We start from the raw sequence: 19,468 nt of genomic DNA, 5'->3' as shown, positions 1-19,468 counted from the left end.
TTTTCAATCAGGCAGGTTCTTCTGTGTTGGATAAAAAGTTTTGCGTGTTGGTGATGAAATTGAACATGCTTAATCTGTAATACAGCTAAGCTAATCTCTTGAATAATAATAATTTATTTGACTTTGTTGAAAAATTCTTATGGTTTCTCAAGATGTTTGTTTTATAGTATACAGATTGAAGCGGTATGTTGCTGAGAAGTTGCTGTGAAGATGAGAGTTTGATTGGATGCATGGTAGAACCTCCTTCTACATTGCAGACAAAGTTGAAGAGTTTGAAGATTACTATTCAAATGCTGAACTGGAGTTTACTCAAGTGCTAACGTTTTGAAGATTTGGTGATTGGATGCATCAGCTTAGGGGGAGTCTGTTGCTGACAGAAGCTATTGAAGCTGAAGCTATCCAAAGACCAAAAATAGTGCAAGATTACTTGAAGATTGCAAGAAGACTGAAGACAAAGTTTTGACTAAAGACAAAGTTTTTATGAAGCTATTGTCAAGGGGGAGTTTGTTGGTGCATATTCTGTGACAACAGCTTAGATTTGGTCTTTGGATATCTTGTAATTAGTTAAACGATAAACGGTTAGCGGGTTTAGTTTTGTAATAGTGAAATAATAGAGTTTGGGCTAAACTAAACCTAGTTTGGGTCATAGGGGATGAATTGGGCTTTGCCCATATAGTAAACCCTAGCCCAGTTGCAAACCTTGTGTTATATAAACAAGGTTAGGCTTTAGGGTTTAGGTTAATCAGCCAAAACAGTTTGAGAGATAGAATTTCGTGAGAGCTTTAGGGTTTGGACGAAATTGAGTTTGTTAGGGTTTGGATTGATTGTAATTCCTTGTGATTGATAATCAATAGAAACCCAGTTTGATAGTGAATTGTTGTTTCTGTTCCTACACGTTTTCTGCTTATTCTGATCAAGAGGATTCCGTACTCTTGATCGGATTGACAATTCTGTGAAGATCCATATACATCAAGGGGACCTACAGATTAGTTTTTAGCATTTAGCTTGGGTTGGGGGCGGGGGTTAGTTAGGTATTTTTAGGGTTTTTTTTGGGCGGGGGGGGGGGGTGGGGGTTAGGTTTTTTTAGGATTTTGGTGGTGTAAAGGGTTTATTTTGATGTGTTCACATTGCTTCTCGCGGTTCTCGCAATAAAGGTGGTTCTCGCGTGAACCCTACCCTATATATATATATATATATATATATATATATATATATATATATATATATATATATATATATATATATATATATAGGAGAAGGATCCGTTAGGAACCACCATTTATTGCGAGAACCGCGAGAGCCAATGTGAACACAACAAAAAATACCTAAAAAACACACAATTTTTTTAAATATTTTTTTATAAAAAATCGCTATATTTCGTTTCCAAAAAAAATTTTTTGCTTACCAAAAGTAGCGATTTTAATGTAAAAAATATTAATTTTTTTTTTGTGTTTTATTGATTTATTTATTTTTTTTCTAGATTTTTTGGGGATTTAGTTTTTAACATTTTAGCTTGGGGGGAGGGGGTGGGGGTTTGTTTTTTTAAGTTTTTTAGGTATTTTTGGTTGTGTTCACATTGGTTCTCACAATAAAGATGGTTCTCGCATGAACCTTACCCTATATATATATATAGAAAAAGTGTAATGAACAATAGGGCTTATCGTACGATACGTACACGATCATCACAGTCGTACGATCTGGTGCGAATTTAATCTTCGCATGTTATAAAAAGGCAAATGAAATCGCATGGCTTGAAAATGCAATGAAATCGCATGTTTTGAAATCCCATGCAAATGAAATCGCATGTGAAAAAATGGCTAGCATGGGGAAATGTGAAAAATGGCATGGGGTGTGTAGATGGACAAAATCGTATGTGGAAGATTGAATATCGCATGTGAAAAAATGGCTAGCATGGGGTAATGTGAAAAATGGTATGGGGTGTGTAGATGGACAAAATCGTATGTGGAAAATTGAATATCGCATGTGAAAAAATGGCTAGCATGGGGTAATGTGAAAAATGGCATGGGTGTGTAGATAGATAAAATCGTATGTGGAAGATTGAATTCGCACCAGATCGTACGACTGGGATGATCGCATACATATCGTACGATAAGCCCTATTGTACGTTAACTGACCTCTCTCTCTCTCTCTCTATATATATATATATATATATATATATATATATATATATATATATATATATATATATATATATATATAGGAAGGTTAATGTTCATTACGGCTTAACGTACATCACGTACGACAGGTAATTACGCACGTTCATTTTAAAATCACGCACGTTATAACTCAAAAATCCAAAATCACGCATGTTGAAACACAATAATCACGCATATTGAAAACATTAATCACGCATGTTATATAACAAATCACGCACGTTATTGTACGTGAAGACGTTAAGCCGTAATGTACGATATACTTTCTCTCTCTCTCTCTCTCTCTATATATATATATATATAGGATGAGAGTTGGCTACAAAGTCGTTTTTTCCTACAAAGTGTAGGAAGTGCTTTGGTGATGACATGTGTCATCTCTAGTTATTTAGGGGATAGATAATTCTTATTAACTAATTGAGATTTTTTTGGAAACTCTTATGTCCTAAACCCACCATTGATTTTGTACACCACATTAATAGCATCCTTCATCTAACATTCATCACATCCTTCATCTAAAGTTCGAAACATAAAACACATTATTTATTTCTTGACGTTGTGTTTTAATAGTTTTTGGTTCTTCACATTGTGTTATATCAATTTCACAATAAGACATTGCATCCTTCATCCGAAGTTCGCAAGATAAAACAAATCAGTTATTTCTTGACGTTGTGTTTGTATCTGGTTCTTTAAATTGTGTTATATCAGTTTCTAATTCTTTACACTGTGTTGTATCAGTTTCGACAATTAAACACACACCTCACGCTTTCGAAACATAAAACCCATTCATTATTTATTGACGTCGTGTTTTATCATTTTATTGTGTTCTTCACATTGTGTTATATCAGTTTTCATATTAAACACATTCCAAACATCTGTAACATATTTTTGGTTCTTTTTACCCCCAACAATCATATATAGATTAGAAAATATAATATAATCACTATAAGTTGTTATCATGTTAGTACTGTTATTGATGATTTGAAGTAGACCACTAATAAGAGGGTATAATATAATCACTATAAGATGTTATCATGTTAGTACTGTTATTGATGATTCGATGTAGACCACTACACTAATAAGAGGGTATCGATTAAGAGAAAAAGTACGTGTTATTACTATAAAAGATTTATATCATCAATCATATACAAGGCTCTGAATCAAATCAAAATAATATTGAAATAAGATCGCTAATTGCATCAAAATAACATACATGAGATTTAATATTACAAAAAACAATAAATTATTAAAAGATAGAATCAAATTCAAATAAAAACACAAAACATGTACATTAAAATAGAAATGATATATAATTCTGCGAACAATCGAAATTAGAATAAAGTTGGGTTTTTTTCTTGAAATGATGAAAAATTACTAAACCCAATTAAAACTAAACAAATATTTGCATATTGAAGTAAATTTCAAAACACACAATAGAATCAACAACAAGCTATGGGTTATTGCCATTTAAAAAAAGTTTTAAACTAAATGGTAAACTGAAACTTACATTTGTACTGTGATCTATGATTTTAGTATATTTTATTTTTTTAACGTAGAAGATGATAAGTGAGAGGAGAGAGATTGAAGTTTATAAGATTTAAGGAGTAGTTTATGGAATGGCAGTTATTTGTGTTTTTTTTAAACACACCAAATGACTTTTTTGCCCTCCATCAATCATATCATTCCTTATTTAAAACATAAATATTACTAAAATGCCACCAAGATGATATTAGTCATTAAAAACAATCATCTAATAGTCCAAAACACTTTCTACACTTTGTAGGAAAAACACACTTTGTATAGAAACCTCACCCTATATAACGAACAATGTTAAAAGAAACTTATATTAAAAAAAATGTTTTTTTATCGTATACTAAGTGTCGATAACATGCTGGTGCCGTGACAATTTGAACCGATTCGGCCGATATTCGTTTTTGTAGTTTTCAATCGAAATAAAATACGCATCTTATGTCTTTTCAGGCATATCACGATTTTATTTTTTAGATTTTATTGATCAGTTAGTATTATTAAGTAAATTAGGTTATAACCCTGTGTATTACACGGGTTGAAAAAAAATGTAATTTTAGTTTAATATCTTATAGTATAGATAACACTCCTACTAAATCTTATTAGTTTAATTATCTTATGGATAAACATTATTAGTTTAATTTCAGTGAGTTTTATATATTCATAAATCTTAAATATAAAACGACTTATTTCACTCTTAGATATTTAGACCATGCACACTTTACTTTATTATTTCACTTTACTCCATATTTAGACCATATACTACTCTACTTTAGTTCAATTTCTTTATAGTCTATTCGGTTAACTTTATACTCGGTATTTCTTATCCACCTCCCTTTTGTAATGTTGTTTGTCACATTTGTAGCGTTGATTATCGATCCATGATATGAAAACAAATTATGTTATCGATTTAAACAACCGATGTGAACATCTATATCTATACTATATAATAAAAGAAACCAAGATTTAACTTTTTTTTATCTTGTATATAAATTACAATACACGAGGTTCTTAAAAATATAATATTTTCTATTATTTAATATATAAAATTACATTTATTCAACCCGTGTAATAAATGAGGTTTTTAAAGATATATTGTTTTATTATTTAGTATGTAAAATTACATTTTTTTAACCCGTGTAATACACGGGGTTATAACCTAGTTTTGATTATATTTCTAAAGTGTATTTTTATTTTAAGTTCAACTGTCTAATCCATCAACATAAAAAGTATATTATAGTAACACTATCCAATGATTTATCGTGAAGCTTAGCTTTTGATATCTTTTCGAGTTTTTCAAGTAGCACAATATCTTAGGATTTTATCTCTAATATCTAAACAAAATGTTATTGGACGACTTTGTTAAGTCCCAAGTATTAAAATTTTGCTCAACTTCTCTTTGATGATAAAATTTGTAGCGTGGATGTTAGTTGAAACCATCCTTCATCTAACATTCATCACATCCTTCATCTAAAGTTCGAAACATAAAACACATTATTTATTTCTTGACGTTGTGTTTTAATAGTTTTTGGTTCTTCACATTGTGTTATATCAATTTCACAATAAAACATAGCATCCTTCATCCGAAGTTCGCAAGATAAAACAAATCAGTTATTTCTTGACGTTGTGTTTGTATCTGGTTCTTTAAATTGTGTTATATCAGTTTCTAATTCTTTACACTGTGTTGTATCAGTTTCGACAATTAAACACACACCTCACGCTTTCGAAACATAAAACCCATTCATTATTTATTGACGTCGTGTTTTATCATTTTATTGTGTTCTTCACATTGTGTTATATCAGTTTTCATATTAAACACATTCCAAACATCTGTAACATATTTTTGGTTCTTTTTACCCCCAACAATCATATATAGATTAGAAAATATAATATAATCACTATAAGTTGTTATCATGTTAGTACTGTTATTGATGATTTGAAGTAGACCACTAATAAGAGGGTATGATATAATCACTATAAGATGTTATCATGTTAGTACTGTTATTGATGATTCGATGTAGACCACTACACTAATAAGAGGGTATCGATTAAGAGAAAAAGTACGTGTTATTACTATAAAAGATTTATATCATCAATCATATACAAGGCTCTGAATCAAATCAAAATAATATTGAAATAAGATCGCTAATTGCATCAAAATAACATACATGAGATTTAATATTACAAAAAACAATAAATTATTAAAAGATAGAATCAAATTCAAATAAAAACACAAAACATGTACATTAAAATAGAAATGATATATAATTCTGCGAACAATCGAAATTAGAATAAAGTTGGGTTTTTTTCTTGAAATGATGAAAAATTACTAAACCCAATTAAAACTAAACAAATATTTGCATATTGAAGTAAATTTCAAAACACACAATAGAATCAACAACAAGCTATGGGTTATTGCCATTTAAAAAAAGTTTTAAACTAAATGGTAAACTGAAACTTACATTTGTACTGTGATCTATGATTTTAGTATATTTTATTTTTTTAACGTAGAAGATGATAAGTGAGAGGAGAGAGATTGAAGTTTATAAGATTTAAGGAGTAGTTTATGGAATGGCAGTTATTTGTGTTTTTTTTAAACACACCAAATGACTTTTTTGCCCTCCATCAATCATATCATTCCTTATTTAAAACATAAATATTACTAAAATGCCACCAAGATGATATTAGTCATTAAAAACAATCATCTAATAGTCCAAAACACTTTCTACACTTTGTAGGAAAAACACACTTTGTATAGAAACCTCACCCTATATAACGAACAATGTTAAAAGAAACTTATATTAAAAAAAATGTTTTTTTATCGTATACTAAGTGTCGATAACATGCTGGTGCCGTGACAATTTGAACCGATTCGGCCCGATATTCGTTTTTGTAGTTTTCAATCGAAATAAAATACGCATCTTATGTCTTTTCAGGCATATCACGATTTTATTTTTTAGATTTTATTGATCAGTTAGTATTATTAAGTAAATTAGGTTATAACCCTGTGTATTACACGGGTTGAAAAAAAATGTAATTTTAGTTTAATATCTTATAGTATAGATAACACTCCTACTAAATCTTATTAGTTTAATTATCTTATGGATAAACATTATTAGTTTAATTTCAGTGACTTTTATATATTCATAAATCTTAAATATAAAACGACTTATTTCACTCTTAGATATTTAGACCATGCACACTTTACTTTATTATTTCACTTTACTCCATATTTAGACCATATACTACTCTACTTTAGTTCAATTTCTTTATAGTCTATTCGGTTAACTTTATACTCGGTATTTCTTATCCACCTCCCTTTTGTAATGTTGTTTGTCACATTTGTAGCGTTGATTATCGATCCATGATATGAAAACAAATTATGTTATCGATTTAAACAACCGATGTGAACATCTATATCTATACTATATAATAAAAGAAACCAAGATTTAACTTTTTTTTATCTTGTATATAAATTACAATACACGAGGTTCTTAAAAATATAATATTTTCTATTATTTAATATATAAAATTACATTTATTCAACCCGTGTAATAAATGAGGTTTTTAAAGATATATTGTTTTATTATTTAGTATGTAAAATTACATTTTTTTAACCCGTGTAATACACGGGGTTATAACCTAGTTTTGATTATATTTCTAAAGTGTATTTTTATTTTAAGTTCAACTGTCTAATCCATCAACATAAAAAGTATATTATAGTAACACTATCCAATGATTTATCGTGAAGCTTAGCTTTTGATATCTTTTCGAGTTTTTCAAGTAGCACAATATCTTAGGATTTTATCTCTAATATCTAAACAAAATGTTATTGGACGACTTTGTTAAGTCCCAAGTATTAAAATTTTGCTCAACTTCTCTTTGATGATAAAATTTGTAGCGTGGATGTTAGTTGAAACCATCCTTCATCTAACATTCATCACATCCTTCATCTAAAGTTCGAAACATAAAACACATTATTTATTTCTTGACGTTGTGTTTTAATAGTTTTTGGTTCTTCACATTGTGTTATATCAATTTCACAATAAAACATAGCATCCTTCATCCGAAGTTCGCAAGATAAAACAAATCAGTTATTTCTTGACGTTGTGTTTGTATCTGGTTCTTTAAATTGTGTTATATCAGTTTCTAATTCTTTACACTGTGTTGTATCAGTTTCGACAATTAAACACACACCTCACGCTTTCGAAACATAAAACCCATTCATTATTTATTGACGTCGTGTTTTATCATTTTATTGTGTTCTTCACATTGTGTTATATCAGTTTTCATATTAAACACATTCCAAACATCTGTAACATATTTTTGGTTCTTTTTACCCCCAACAATCATATATAGATTAGAAAATATAATATAATCACTATAAGTTGTTATCATGTTAGTACTGTTATTGATGATTTGAAGTAGACCACTAATAAGAGGGTATAATATAATCACTATAAGATGTTATCATGTTAGTACTGTTATTGATGATTCGATGTAGACCACTACACTAATAAGAGGGTATCGATTAAGAGAAAAAGTACGTTTTATTACTATAAAAGATTTATATCATCAATCATATACAAGGCTCTGAATCAAATCAAAATAATATTGAAATAAGATCGCTAATTGCATCAAAATAACATACATGAGATTTAATATTACAAAAAACAATAAATTATTAAAAGATAGAATCAAATTCAAATAAAAACACAAAACATGTACATTAAAATAGAAATGATATATAATTCTGCGAACAATCGAAATTAGAATAAAGTTGGGTTTTTTTCTTGAAATGATGAAAAATTACTAAACCCAATTAAAACTAAACAAATATTTGCATATTGAAGTAAATTTCAAAACACACAATAGAATCAACAACAAGCTATGGGTTATTGCCATTTAAAAAAAGTTTTAAACTAAATGGTAAACTGAAACTTACATTTGTACTGTGATCTATTATTTTAGTATATTTTATTTTTTTAACGTAGAAGATGATAAGTGAGAGGAGAGAGATTGAAGTTTATAAGATTTAAGGAGTAGTTTATGGAATGGCAGTTATTTGTGTTTTTTTTAAACACACCAAATGACTTTTTTGCCCTCCATCAATCATATCATTCCTTATTTAAAACATAAATATTACTAAAATGCCACCAAGATGATATTAGTCATTAAAAACAATCATCTAATAGTCCAAAACACTTTCTACACTTTGTAGGAAAAACACACTTTGTATAGAAACCTCACCCTATATAACGAACAATGTTAAAAGAAACTTATATTAAAAAAATGTTTTTTTATCGTATACTAAGTGTCGATAACATGCTGGTGCCGTGACAATTTGAACCGATTCGGCCCGATATTCGTTTTTGTAGTTTTCAATCGAAATAAAATACGCATCTTATGTCTTTTCAGGCATATCACGATTTTATTTTTTAGATTTTATTGATCAGTTAGTATTATTAAGTAAATTAGGTTATAACCCTGTGTATTACACGGGTTGAAAAAAAATGTAATTTTAGTTTAATATCTTATAGTATAGATAACACTCCTACTAAATCTTATTAGTTTAATTATCTTATGGATAAACATTATTAGTTTAATTTCAGTGAGTTTTATATATTCATAAATCTTAAATATAAAACGACTTATTTCACTCTTAGATATTTAGACCATGCACACTTTACTTTATTATTTCACTTTACTCCATATTTAGACCATATACTACTCTACTTTAGTTCAATTTCTTTATAGTCTATTCGGTTAACTTTATACTCGGTATTTCTTATCCACCTCCCTTTTGTAATGTTGTTTGTCACATTTGTAGCGTTGATTATCGATCCATGATATGAAAACAAATTATGTTATCGATTTAAACAACCGATGTGAACATCTATATCTATACTATATAATAAAAGAAACCAAGATTTAACTTTTTTTTTATCTTGTATATAAATTACAATACACGAGGTTCTTAAAAATATAATATTTTCTATTATTTAATATATAAAATTACATTTATTCAACCCGTGTAATAAATGAGGTTTTTAAAGATATATTGTTTTATTATTTAGTATGTAAAATTACATTTTTTTAACCCGTGTAATACACGGGGTTATAACCTAGTTTTGATTATATTTCTAAAGTGTATTTTTATTTTAAGTTCAACTGTCTAATCCATCAACATAAAAAGTATATTATAGTAACACTATCCAATGATTTATCGTGAAGCTTAGCTTTTGATATCTTTTCGAGTTTTTCAAGTAGCACAATATCTTAGGATTTTATCTCTAATATCTAAACAAAATGTTATTGGACGACTTTGTTAAGTCCCAAGTATTAAAATTTTGCTCAACTTCTCTTTGATGATAAAATTTGTAGCGTGGATGTTAGTTGAAACCATTATGGTTTTTTTTTATAAATAGATATATAAAATCATCTATAATATAAGATATTAAACTAAATAATATTGAGTAGGAGGGTTGTTTATAATTAATTATTAAAAGAGATTAAACTAAAATAATAATTATCTATAAGAGATTAATTAATATAATGACAAGTGTCCCAAAAGTGGTTTCTTTTATTATATAGTATAGATGTAAATTTTGTGATTGACGTCATAAACCCGCAAGCGCTTATATAAACACTCAAGAAATCTCACTCATCCACCTTCTTCTCCGATAACTCACCTCTCACCGGCTTATTCATGTCATCACTTAGCACATCCACCATGCCAGAACCCTCACTCAAAACCCGCCTCAAGTTCATCCTCCAAAACCGGCCGGAAAGATGGCTCTACGCCATATTCTGGCAAGCCTCCATAGACACCAACGGCTGTCGTGTTCTCTCGTGGGCCGAAAGTTATTTTCACGACTCGGTTCCTTCAATAACAATCGATCACGAGACCATCTTTGGTTGCGAAGACATATCCGACATCCAATGGTTGGCTATGTCTTCGCTTTCCATGTGTTTTCCATCTGGACATGATGTCGTGGGCCGGAGTTATAGTTCCGGATCATGCATATGGCTGGATACTATAGAACTAAAGAACTACAACAGTAAAAGAACTGAAGATGTTAGAGTTCATGGTATCAAATCATTGGTTTGTATTCCAACCAAACACGGAGTTGTTGAGTTGGGTTCTTGTGATAGTGCAACACAAGACGGTGGTCTAATCCAGTTAACGAAATCCGTATTTGATTCCGCTATCTTTTTCAACATCAACCGCAATAATATTCTTGGATGTGAAAACCCTAGTAAGTATACTCATGATTATGCAAGTGAAAGTCATGAGGAAGTGATGAGTATGAAGAAGATGAAAATGTCATCAACAACGGATGTTACAAGGGTGCCAAAACCGAGGGGAAGACGAGCAAAGGCGGTTGCTGTTGCTCCGCCTGAAACAGTGGGACCTGGGCCCCATGTTGAGGCGGAGCGACAGAGGAGAGAGAAGCTAAACCAATTGTTTTATGCTCTCCGGAGTGTGGTTCCGCATGTTTCGAATATGAACAAAGCTTCTTTATTAGCTGATGCGGTTACTTATATCAATGAGCTTAAATCCAAGATCCAAACATTGGAGAAGAATAAGATGATAGGATCAAGAACAGCCACCGTTGATCACTCGAGGGCAGATGAGATTGAAGTCGAGGTGATGTTGCTAGGATCGGATGCGATGATTAGGGTTCAATCAGCGAATGTTAACCATCCGGCAGCGAAGTTGATGGATGCGCTAAAAATATTAGATTTAAGAGTTCACTATGCAAGTGTGTCAAGTGTGAAGGGTTTGATGCTGCAAGAAGTTATTGTGAAGATTCCTAGTGGATTCACATGTGAAGAAGACACCTTGAGACTTGCTATTCTTGACAAAATGTAGCTAGGTTAATTAGTAATTAGTTAGAGCATCCACAACGCTTGTTTATGGAGGCGTTTTTGAGCCGTAGTGGAGTTGTAGCTAGCCGATGTAAAGGAGGGAAGTAGGAGAAAGGAACGAGGGTATCCGTACATGAAAATGGACCATGTACGCCCAATATAGAGGTTGTGAGAAGGGGTGCGTCGGTTCTTGTCCGTGGAGAATGGGAAGATATCCGTTGGGTAGGGCAGATAGCGTACCTACATGAACGAGGGGCGTCAGTGAACACCTATTGTGGATGCTCTTAGTTATTAGTTATTAGTTATTATTTATGTATTCTTAATTTCTTCCTAATGTCATTCCATCACTTGTCCCAAATTATCACTATCATTAGCAGTGAGTCCATTTAGTTAACCATTTCTAATTCATAAGCATAATTTATGAACATAACAACAGATATCACCATAATAAATAATTCATTTTTGTTTGTTAATAACTCACATTTGAAAAACCATTTTGAGAAATGTAATAAAATAATATTAATACGAAACGCAATTTTTATAAGGTGAATATAGCATTACATGTTAGAAAACTAAAACTAAAAAATTAATTAACTAAATAAGGGTGTGAACTAATAATGAAATAATGATACCACCGACTGATTCATGTATTTTTACACTTAAAATGGAATGAAATCAAATCGCAAAAAATTGTAGAAAAATAATATTTAAAGTCAAAATCGGGGTTCAAGACGACGAAATTTGGATCTGAGACTAATTGTCCAACCTTTAAGACATTTACGCACATACTATATATGGGTCGTCAAACTCCAAACACTCATTTTATGTGGTGCCTCATTTTCGCCTTTTTTGTTTTTATACCGTTGGTCCAAATACGAGTTTGTTAATGTTTTAATCAGATTAGCAATATTTGATGTTTGTTATGGTTTTTATGTACATAAGAAGCAATATGTATCAGTCATTTATAAGAAGCTGTTGTATTTGTAATTTTTCGTTTCACTTGATCATGTGAATATTGTGAGTATAATGTTTTATTCTGGAAAACATGTTGAGCAGAAAAAAAAAAACATGTGAATATTGTGGGTGTAATGTTTGTATTAAAATTTGGTCAACTTACTTGTTTTTATTTCATCACCCATGTGACATGTGTATCCATGTTTTAGGTAGAAATGGCCCATAATTTGGCAGAACCAAATAATTAATAAACTTATAGTGGGCTTGTGAGTTGTGATTGTGTTGGATCGTGGGCTTGTGAATGGCCAGTAGAAAGCTATCTTAGACTCTTCGATATGTTTTGGTGTGTTTATATATGTAAAACTGTAAAGTGGTGTATTAAAATTTCATTTAACCAACCTTGAAAAAAAGTTATTAGTTAAAGAATAAAAACCAACAAGGTTGGTGACCCAATGAGAAATGCAAAATCTTTAGGAACATATAGGTTTGAAAGTCTTGATTAAGAGCCACATACAGACAACATAATTGAAGAAATTCGTCCTAAAAAGTTAGTTTAAGAATAAAAAGAGTCTAACAAAAAATCACCTGCAATCAAAATTGGTGTTTTTGTAATATTTAATATACTTATTAGAGTAAAGTGCAATTTGCCAGCCATTGGTTGGTACAGATTGCAACATGACACCCTACCTTCTAGTTTTTGCCAAATAAAACCCTGTGGTGGACATTCCATCACACCTTGCATCCTACCGTTAGTCAAACGTTGGTTTGACTGTAAACAACGAAGAAATGTAGAAGAGAGTATTCTTTAACGGTCAAACCAACGTTTGACTAACGGTAGGATGCAAGGTATGATGGAATTTTCAGCACAAGTTTTCATTTGGCAAAAACTGGAAGACATGGTGTCATATTGCATTCTGAATCAAACCAATGAATGGTAAATTGCACTTCACTCGTTTTCTATAAAACAAAAGTAGAATGATTTGTTTACATTGATCTTACTCACACGATAAGAATTAGATAATGATACTCGATTCCTTTTTTTAACAACAAATTTTCTACACCTAAATACAATCTAACTTTGCACTTATAAAAAATTTGAACTCACATTACTTTTGTGATGGATAAACGCCACATCACTAGACCATTATAATTTCTTCTATGTTCTACAAGTATTTGATATACTTGTTATTTAGGCCTATACAACACATACGTTATACAACACATACGTTATACAACACATACGTATAAAGATGGAATCAAGTATTTGAAATATAGATAAAATTAATATAAACAATACATTTACTGTATAATTAAGTGGATAGTATTCCCCCCAATGAGGATTTGACAAATTGTTATTATACTATATACTAAAAATCCAACTCGGTAGAGAATTCTCTTTCTGACTTTGGTCCTTCATTTTCTTACTTTAGTAATTTTTGTCCTACCTTTCAATTGCCACCTAACTAATTCTTTTTTATTACAAATGTTAATTTTTAAATTTGGGTTTTACCCGCTTTTCAACATCTTCCTTTATCTTCCTAATAGTTTCTTCTGTGTTCGTCGGTGACTTGCATTTCTCCCGGTGTCTATGTTAACGTCTCCGTATTCTTCTTTTTTTTTTTTTCGTTTGTTATCTACATTTGCTTTTTCTTGCTTTGCATCTTTGATTTTCATATTGTCTGCATTTGTTTATGATTCACTTGGTGTGAATGTTTGAAATTCCGAATCTCAGCCTTAATGATTGGAGATGACATTTTTTATTTCCAATGTCTTTATGACATTGGATTATTTGTTATGTTGGTTGTTTCTTGATTTATTTAGGGTTTTCCGTTTGATTTCTTTTCGGGGAGTTTTAATTTGTGTCGATGACTTATGTTTGGTGTATGCTGTTAGAAAATAAAAAAATTAGGATCAGATTTACATCATTTCCTTTCTCAAAAAGATTTTAGCCAGCTAACATATTACCCATTATGGACCGTTGCTCTCAATCAAAAAGGTTTCCAGTTTTTGTATTGCCATATTCACCTTTTGTATCAACTATTTATTTAGCTTTTTCTTTTGTAATTCATATAACTTGTATCAAGCAATAAGAACATCTTGTAGGAACCGTTCGTGTAAATAATTAAAATAAAACAAATTTTATTTAATTGATTACAGTACAAAGAAATAAGAAAGCTGAAATACTATTACTATTACAACTGAAATAAGCCAAAATACAAGAAATGGAGTAGAAGCAGAGTGGCTGAGGCACGTGAACACACGCTTCCCTTAAAACAAATTCCGAGTCTCCCAGGAGTACTCGTTTTGTTTCCCAGGGTACAACAGCCGGAGCAGTGGTACTGCCGGAGTAGACCTACAACCCGAAGGTTACCTTGAAAAATGCTGGAGAAGATCTGAATATTGTAGAGAGAGAGTTGTTTGCTGTTGTTGTTGCTGGTGTACTTCTGGAGTGGGTATGGAGCTGTATTTATATAGCTCCTAGGTTGAAACAGTCAAAATGAATTAAATGAGAGGTTTAAATTGCATTAAACGTCTTCAATGCAATTTAATACGTCATTTAATTCTCAGTCAAAGCCTATTAACTCGTCAGTTACGAAGCTGGACTGAAACTGCCCTGTCATTCAATGCTGGAAGCTTCTGCGCGCGCGCGCGCCCATGCGCGGTGCGCCATGCGGCGTGCGGCCTCTTGGCTCACTGTCGTGCGGCGTGCGGCCTCTTGGCTCACTGCCGTGCGCGGTGCGGCGGTGCGGCTCAAGTCCGTCCATGCGGCGTGCGGCGGTGCAGCTCAAGTCCGTCCATGCGGCGGTGCGGCGTGCGCCACGTCACCTTGTGAGTCTATACGTGCGCGCCACACAGTCACGCCGTATTGGCTCACTCTGGTGCGCCGCACACGGCACAGTAAGACCCATGCACCATGCTCCGAACCGCGCGCCTCGTGTACCCGCGCGCGCATGCGCATGACTGCCACGTCATGCACCGCATCACCTACCACTTGGTCCTTGCAACCCTTGTGCTTCACCACGCGCGCGCGGTCAAAAATACAAAGGCGGCTCTCAAGCGGCTCGCGGCGATGCGAGCGTGCGAAGTGCAAAGTGCGCCATCAAAGCGCCACATTGCGCCTCATCGCCCACGCCACGCGCGCGCGCGCGAGCGTGTGCGAGTGTGAGTTAGGGTGCTCCGCACCCTTCGCGAGGACACTAGTGTGTGCTTCCATGAAACAATAAGGATGGAGAGTTCCACCTTAAATACCCATTTAAGTTCCATCTCTCCTCCTATGTGGGACAAGGTGCTACTTTCCCTTTAGTTTCAACATTGAATGTTCCAAACACCCAACTTTGAGCATCGATATCTCATTCATCTTAGCTCGGTTTTGGACGTGGTTTAGTTCGTTGCGAAGCTCTTCCAACATAGAACACAAACCCACAAATAAATACATAAAACCCGCTCATTTTATTATATTTATTTCTAGTCCAAAATAGGAAAAAATCATTTTCCTATATTTGTGAAAAATGCTATTTTCACTTATTTTCCAACAATCCCCCACATGAAAAATGCTATTTTCATCAAATTTCCAACAATCCCCCACATGTATGGAAATGGATCTTTTCCTTACACTTTTCAACGATAAACTTCGACAGTTGAGTATTGCAAGATAGGTAGGTTGAAGCCTTTGAACCTTCTTTTGTGAAGCGCACTTAGCTTACTAGCGGTGTGTAGACGCGATGTCCTTGAACATACCCCCATTTGTGTAAACGACAATACACTTCACACAATACTCTCCCTGGTTTGGCCAACTCCTCATTGTCGTGTCCTATTATGGTCCTGGAACACTAGCCTGGTTCTGCGAGAGCTCTAGGATTTGCGCACCCCACAAATCCATTTGAAGCGACCCCACTTCTCTCTAACATAGGTGATTCCCATGAATCATTAAAAGCATCATGGTTATTTGATTTCCCGAAATCATTAACCTTAATATGCTTAACCTCACTTCATGTCACTGATTGGAATGGACTAGGAAGTATATGTAACTCCCTTTTATTTAGTTTGGGGTACTCCCCCACAGTGACTCCGTTTTGGTAATATGATTAAGTTGTCCTATTGAACTTAGATCTTGGGATCTCCAGTCAACTAAGTTAGGTTTCCCTCATATTCCCATTAACCACGGGCTTTAGTCCCATCCCTCTTGACGACGTTTCTACTAACTCTCTGCTTAAGCCTTTTGTAAACGGGTCCGCAATGTTATCCGCTGATCTCACATAATCAATAGTGATAACACCCGTTGAGAGTAGTTGTCGTATCGTGTTATGTCTACGTCGCATATGCCTTGATCTGCCATTGTACATCAAGCTTTGAGCTCTACCAATCGCTGATTGGCTATCACAATGTACACATATGGCTGGCAAAGGCTTTGGCCATCTTGGAATATCTTCCACGAATTGACGTAGCCATTCCGCCTCCTCGCCTGACTTATCCAAGGCGATAAATTCAGATTCCATTGTGGATCTCGCTATGACCGTTTGCTTAGAAGACTTCCAAGCAATAGCAGCTCCTCCAAGTGTAAACACGTAACCACTTGTTGATTTGGAATCTTTATTATCCGATATCCAGTTTGCGTCAGTGTATCCTTCGATCACTGCTGGTTGTCGGGTATAATGCAGTCCATAGTCTCTTGTGTATCGTATGTATCTAAGCACCCTCGTGATAGCCTTCCAATGATCCGCGCACGGATTACTGGTGTATCTACTTAGCCTACTCACCGCGTAAGCCAAGTCGGGTCTAGTACATGTCATTAGATACATTAGACTGCCTATAATTCTTGAATACTCTAACTGAGCAACTCCATCTCCTTTATTCTTCTTGAGATGTTGGGAGGTATCAACTGGAGTTCGAGCGACACTCGTATCTCCCGAGTTGAATTTTTCAAGAATTTTATCCACATAGTGAGATTGACTTAACACAAGACCTTCTTGGGTTCTTATGATCTTTACTCCAAGAATCACATCCGCTAAACCCATGTCTTTCATGTCAAATCTCGCTTTCAACATGCTTTTAGTAGCTTTGATAATTTTATCATTACTCCCAATGATAAGCATATCGTCTACATAAAGGCATAAGATGACATAACCTTCATTTGTGTCTTTGAAATAAACACATTTGTCGCACTCATTTATTTTGAAACCATTGTCAATCATGACATGATCAAACTTTTGGTGCCATTGTTTTGGTGCTTGCTTCAAGCCATACAAAGACTTGACGAGTTTACATACTTTACCCTCTTGACCTGGGGCGGAGAAACCTTCAGGTTGCTCCATGTAAATTTCTTCTTCTAAATCGCCATTTAGAAATGCGGTTTTAACGTCCATTTGGTGAACTTCCAAATTTCTTAAAGCCGCTATAGCAAGAACCAATCTAATCGAGGTTATGCGCGTCACAGGCGAGTAGGTATCAAAGTAATCTAGACCTTCCTTTTGTCTAAATCCTTTAATCACCAACCTAGCCTTGTACTTATCAATACTTCCATCAGTTTTCATCTTCCTTTTGAATATCCAACGATATCCAAGTGGTTTGCAACCAGGTGGAAGATCTACTAACTCCCAAGTATGATTTTGCAATATAGAATCTATTTCATTTCTTATTGCTTCTTTCCATTGAGGTCCTTCTGAAGAGGAAACCGCTTCGCGATATGTATTGGGCTCGCCCTCAACCATATAGCTAACGAAGTCTGGACCGAAGGATTTTTCAACCCTTGGCCTTTTACTTCGCCTACGATCGGTTTCTTGAACCTCAGGTTGTTCATGTGTCTTATCATGAACCACCTCATCAACTGGTGTAGATGAACTTTCACCTACTTCAAAATTAGGTGTTGATGACGTTGCATGTGTTTGTCTTCTCAAAGGAAACACATTTTCAAAGTAAGACACAACGTTAGAATTCACCTCCATAATAGTGTTTACGTGTACATCAGGATTCTTGGACTCATGTACAAGAAAGCGATGTGCACTACTTTGATGTGCATACCCAATAAATATGCAATCAACAGTTTTGGGTCCTATCCTAAGAGCCTTAGGAGGTGGTACAGTCACCTTTGCTAGGCACCCCCACACTTTCAAGTATTTGTATGAAGGTTTCTTCCTTTTCCATAACTCATATGGAGTTTCGTCTCTCTTTTTGAGTGGTATCCTGTTCAAAAGATAATTAGCCGAGAGAATGGCTTCCCCCCACAGTTCGTGGCTCACCCCAGAACTTATCAACATGGCGTTCATCATTTCTTTCAATGTGCGGTTCTTTCGTTCCGCTACGCCATTTGATTGTGGAGAGTAAGGAGGTGTACACTCATGTACAATGCCACTTTTTGCGCATAACTCCGCAAAAGGTGCAACATATTCGCCTCCTCGATCGCTTCGCAAAGCTTTTATCTTCTTTTGAAGTTGATTCTCAACTTCATTTTTATACAAGATAAATTTACTTATTGCTTCATCTTTACTTTTTAGTAAATATACATAGCAATATTTAGTACTATCGTCAATAAACGTGATGAAGTACTTATTTCCACCTGTTGTGGGTACCGCTTTTAAATCACAAATATCAGTGTGAATTAAATCAAGGGGTTCGGTTATTCGTTCAACCGATTTTGATGATGTTCTTGTAAGTTTGGATTCAACGCATGTTTCACATTTATAGTGTGAATCAATATGGAATGTTGGTATACAATTTAAATTGATTAAACGGCGTATTGAATTAAAATTTACGTGACCTAATCTACCATGCCATTTATTCGATTCAGAATACTCAAGCATATAAGTAGAAGTAGTAGCAATTTTATTCATGTTCTTGACAGCCATTACATTCAATTTGAACATTCCATTTTGGGCATAACCCTTGCCTACATACGTTCCTCGTTTAGTTAGTACAAATTGATCGCTCTCAAAAACTAAACGAAATCC

The 19,468-nt window shown here is 33.5% G+C and overlaps 1 protein-coding gene across 1 annotated transcript; it reads left to right on the top strand.

Annotated features, from left to right (window-relative positions):
* Window positions 1-10,407: 10,407 nt before the first annotated feature.
* On the top strand, window positions 10,408-11,574 carry LOC110903282 (transcription factor MYC2). The gene has a single exon (XM_022149330.2). It carries the CDS (start codon window positions 10,408-10,410, stop codon window positions 11,572-11,574), a length of 1,167 nt encoding a protein of 388 aa, XP_022005022.1.
* The last annotated feature ends 7,894 nt before the right edge of the window (window positions 11,575-19,468 follow it).

This window comes from Helianthus annuus, chromosome 13 (genome assembly GCF_002127325.2).
Source record: "Helianthus annuus cultivar XRQ/B chromosome 13, HanXRQr2.0-SUNRISE, whole genome shotgun sequence".
Taxonomy (NCBI): domain Eukaryota; kingdom Viridiplantae; phylum Streptophyta; class Magnoliopsida; order Asterales; family Asteraceae; genus Helianthus; species Helianthus annuus.
Note: the sequence above shows the minus strand (reverse complement) of the source record. Positions and strands in the feature narration are given on the sequence as shown.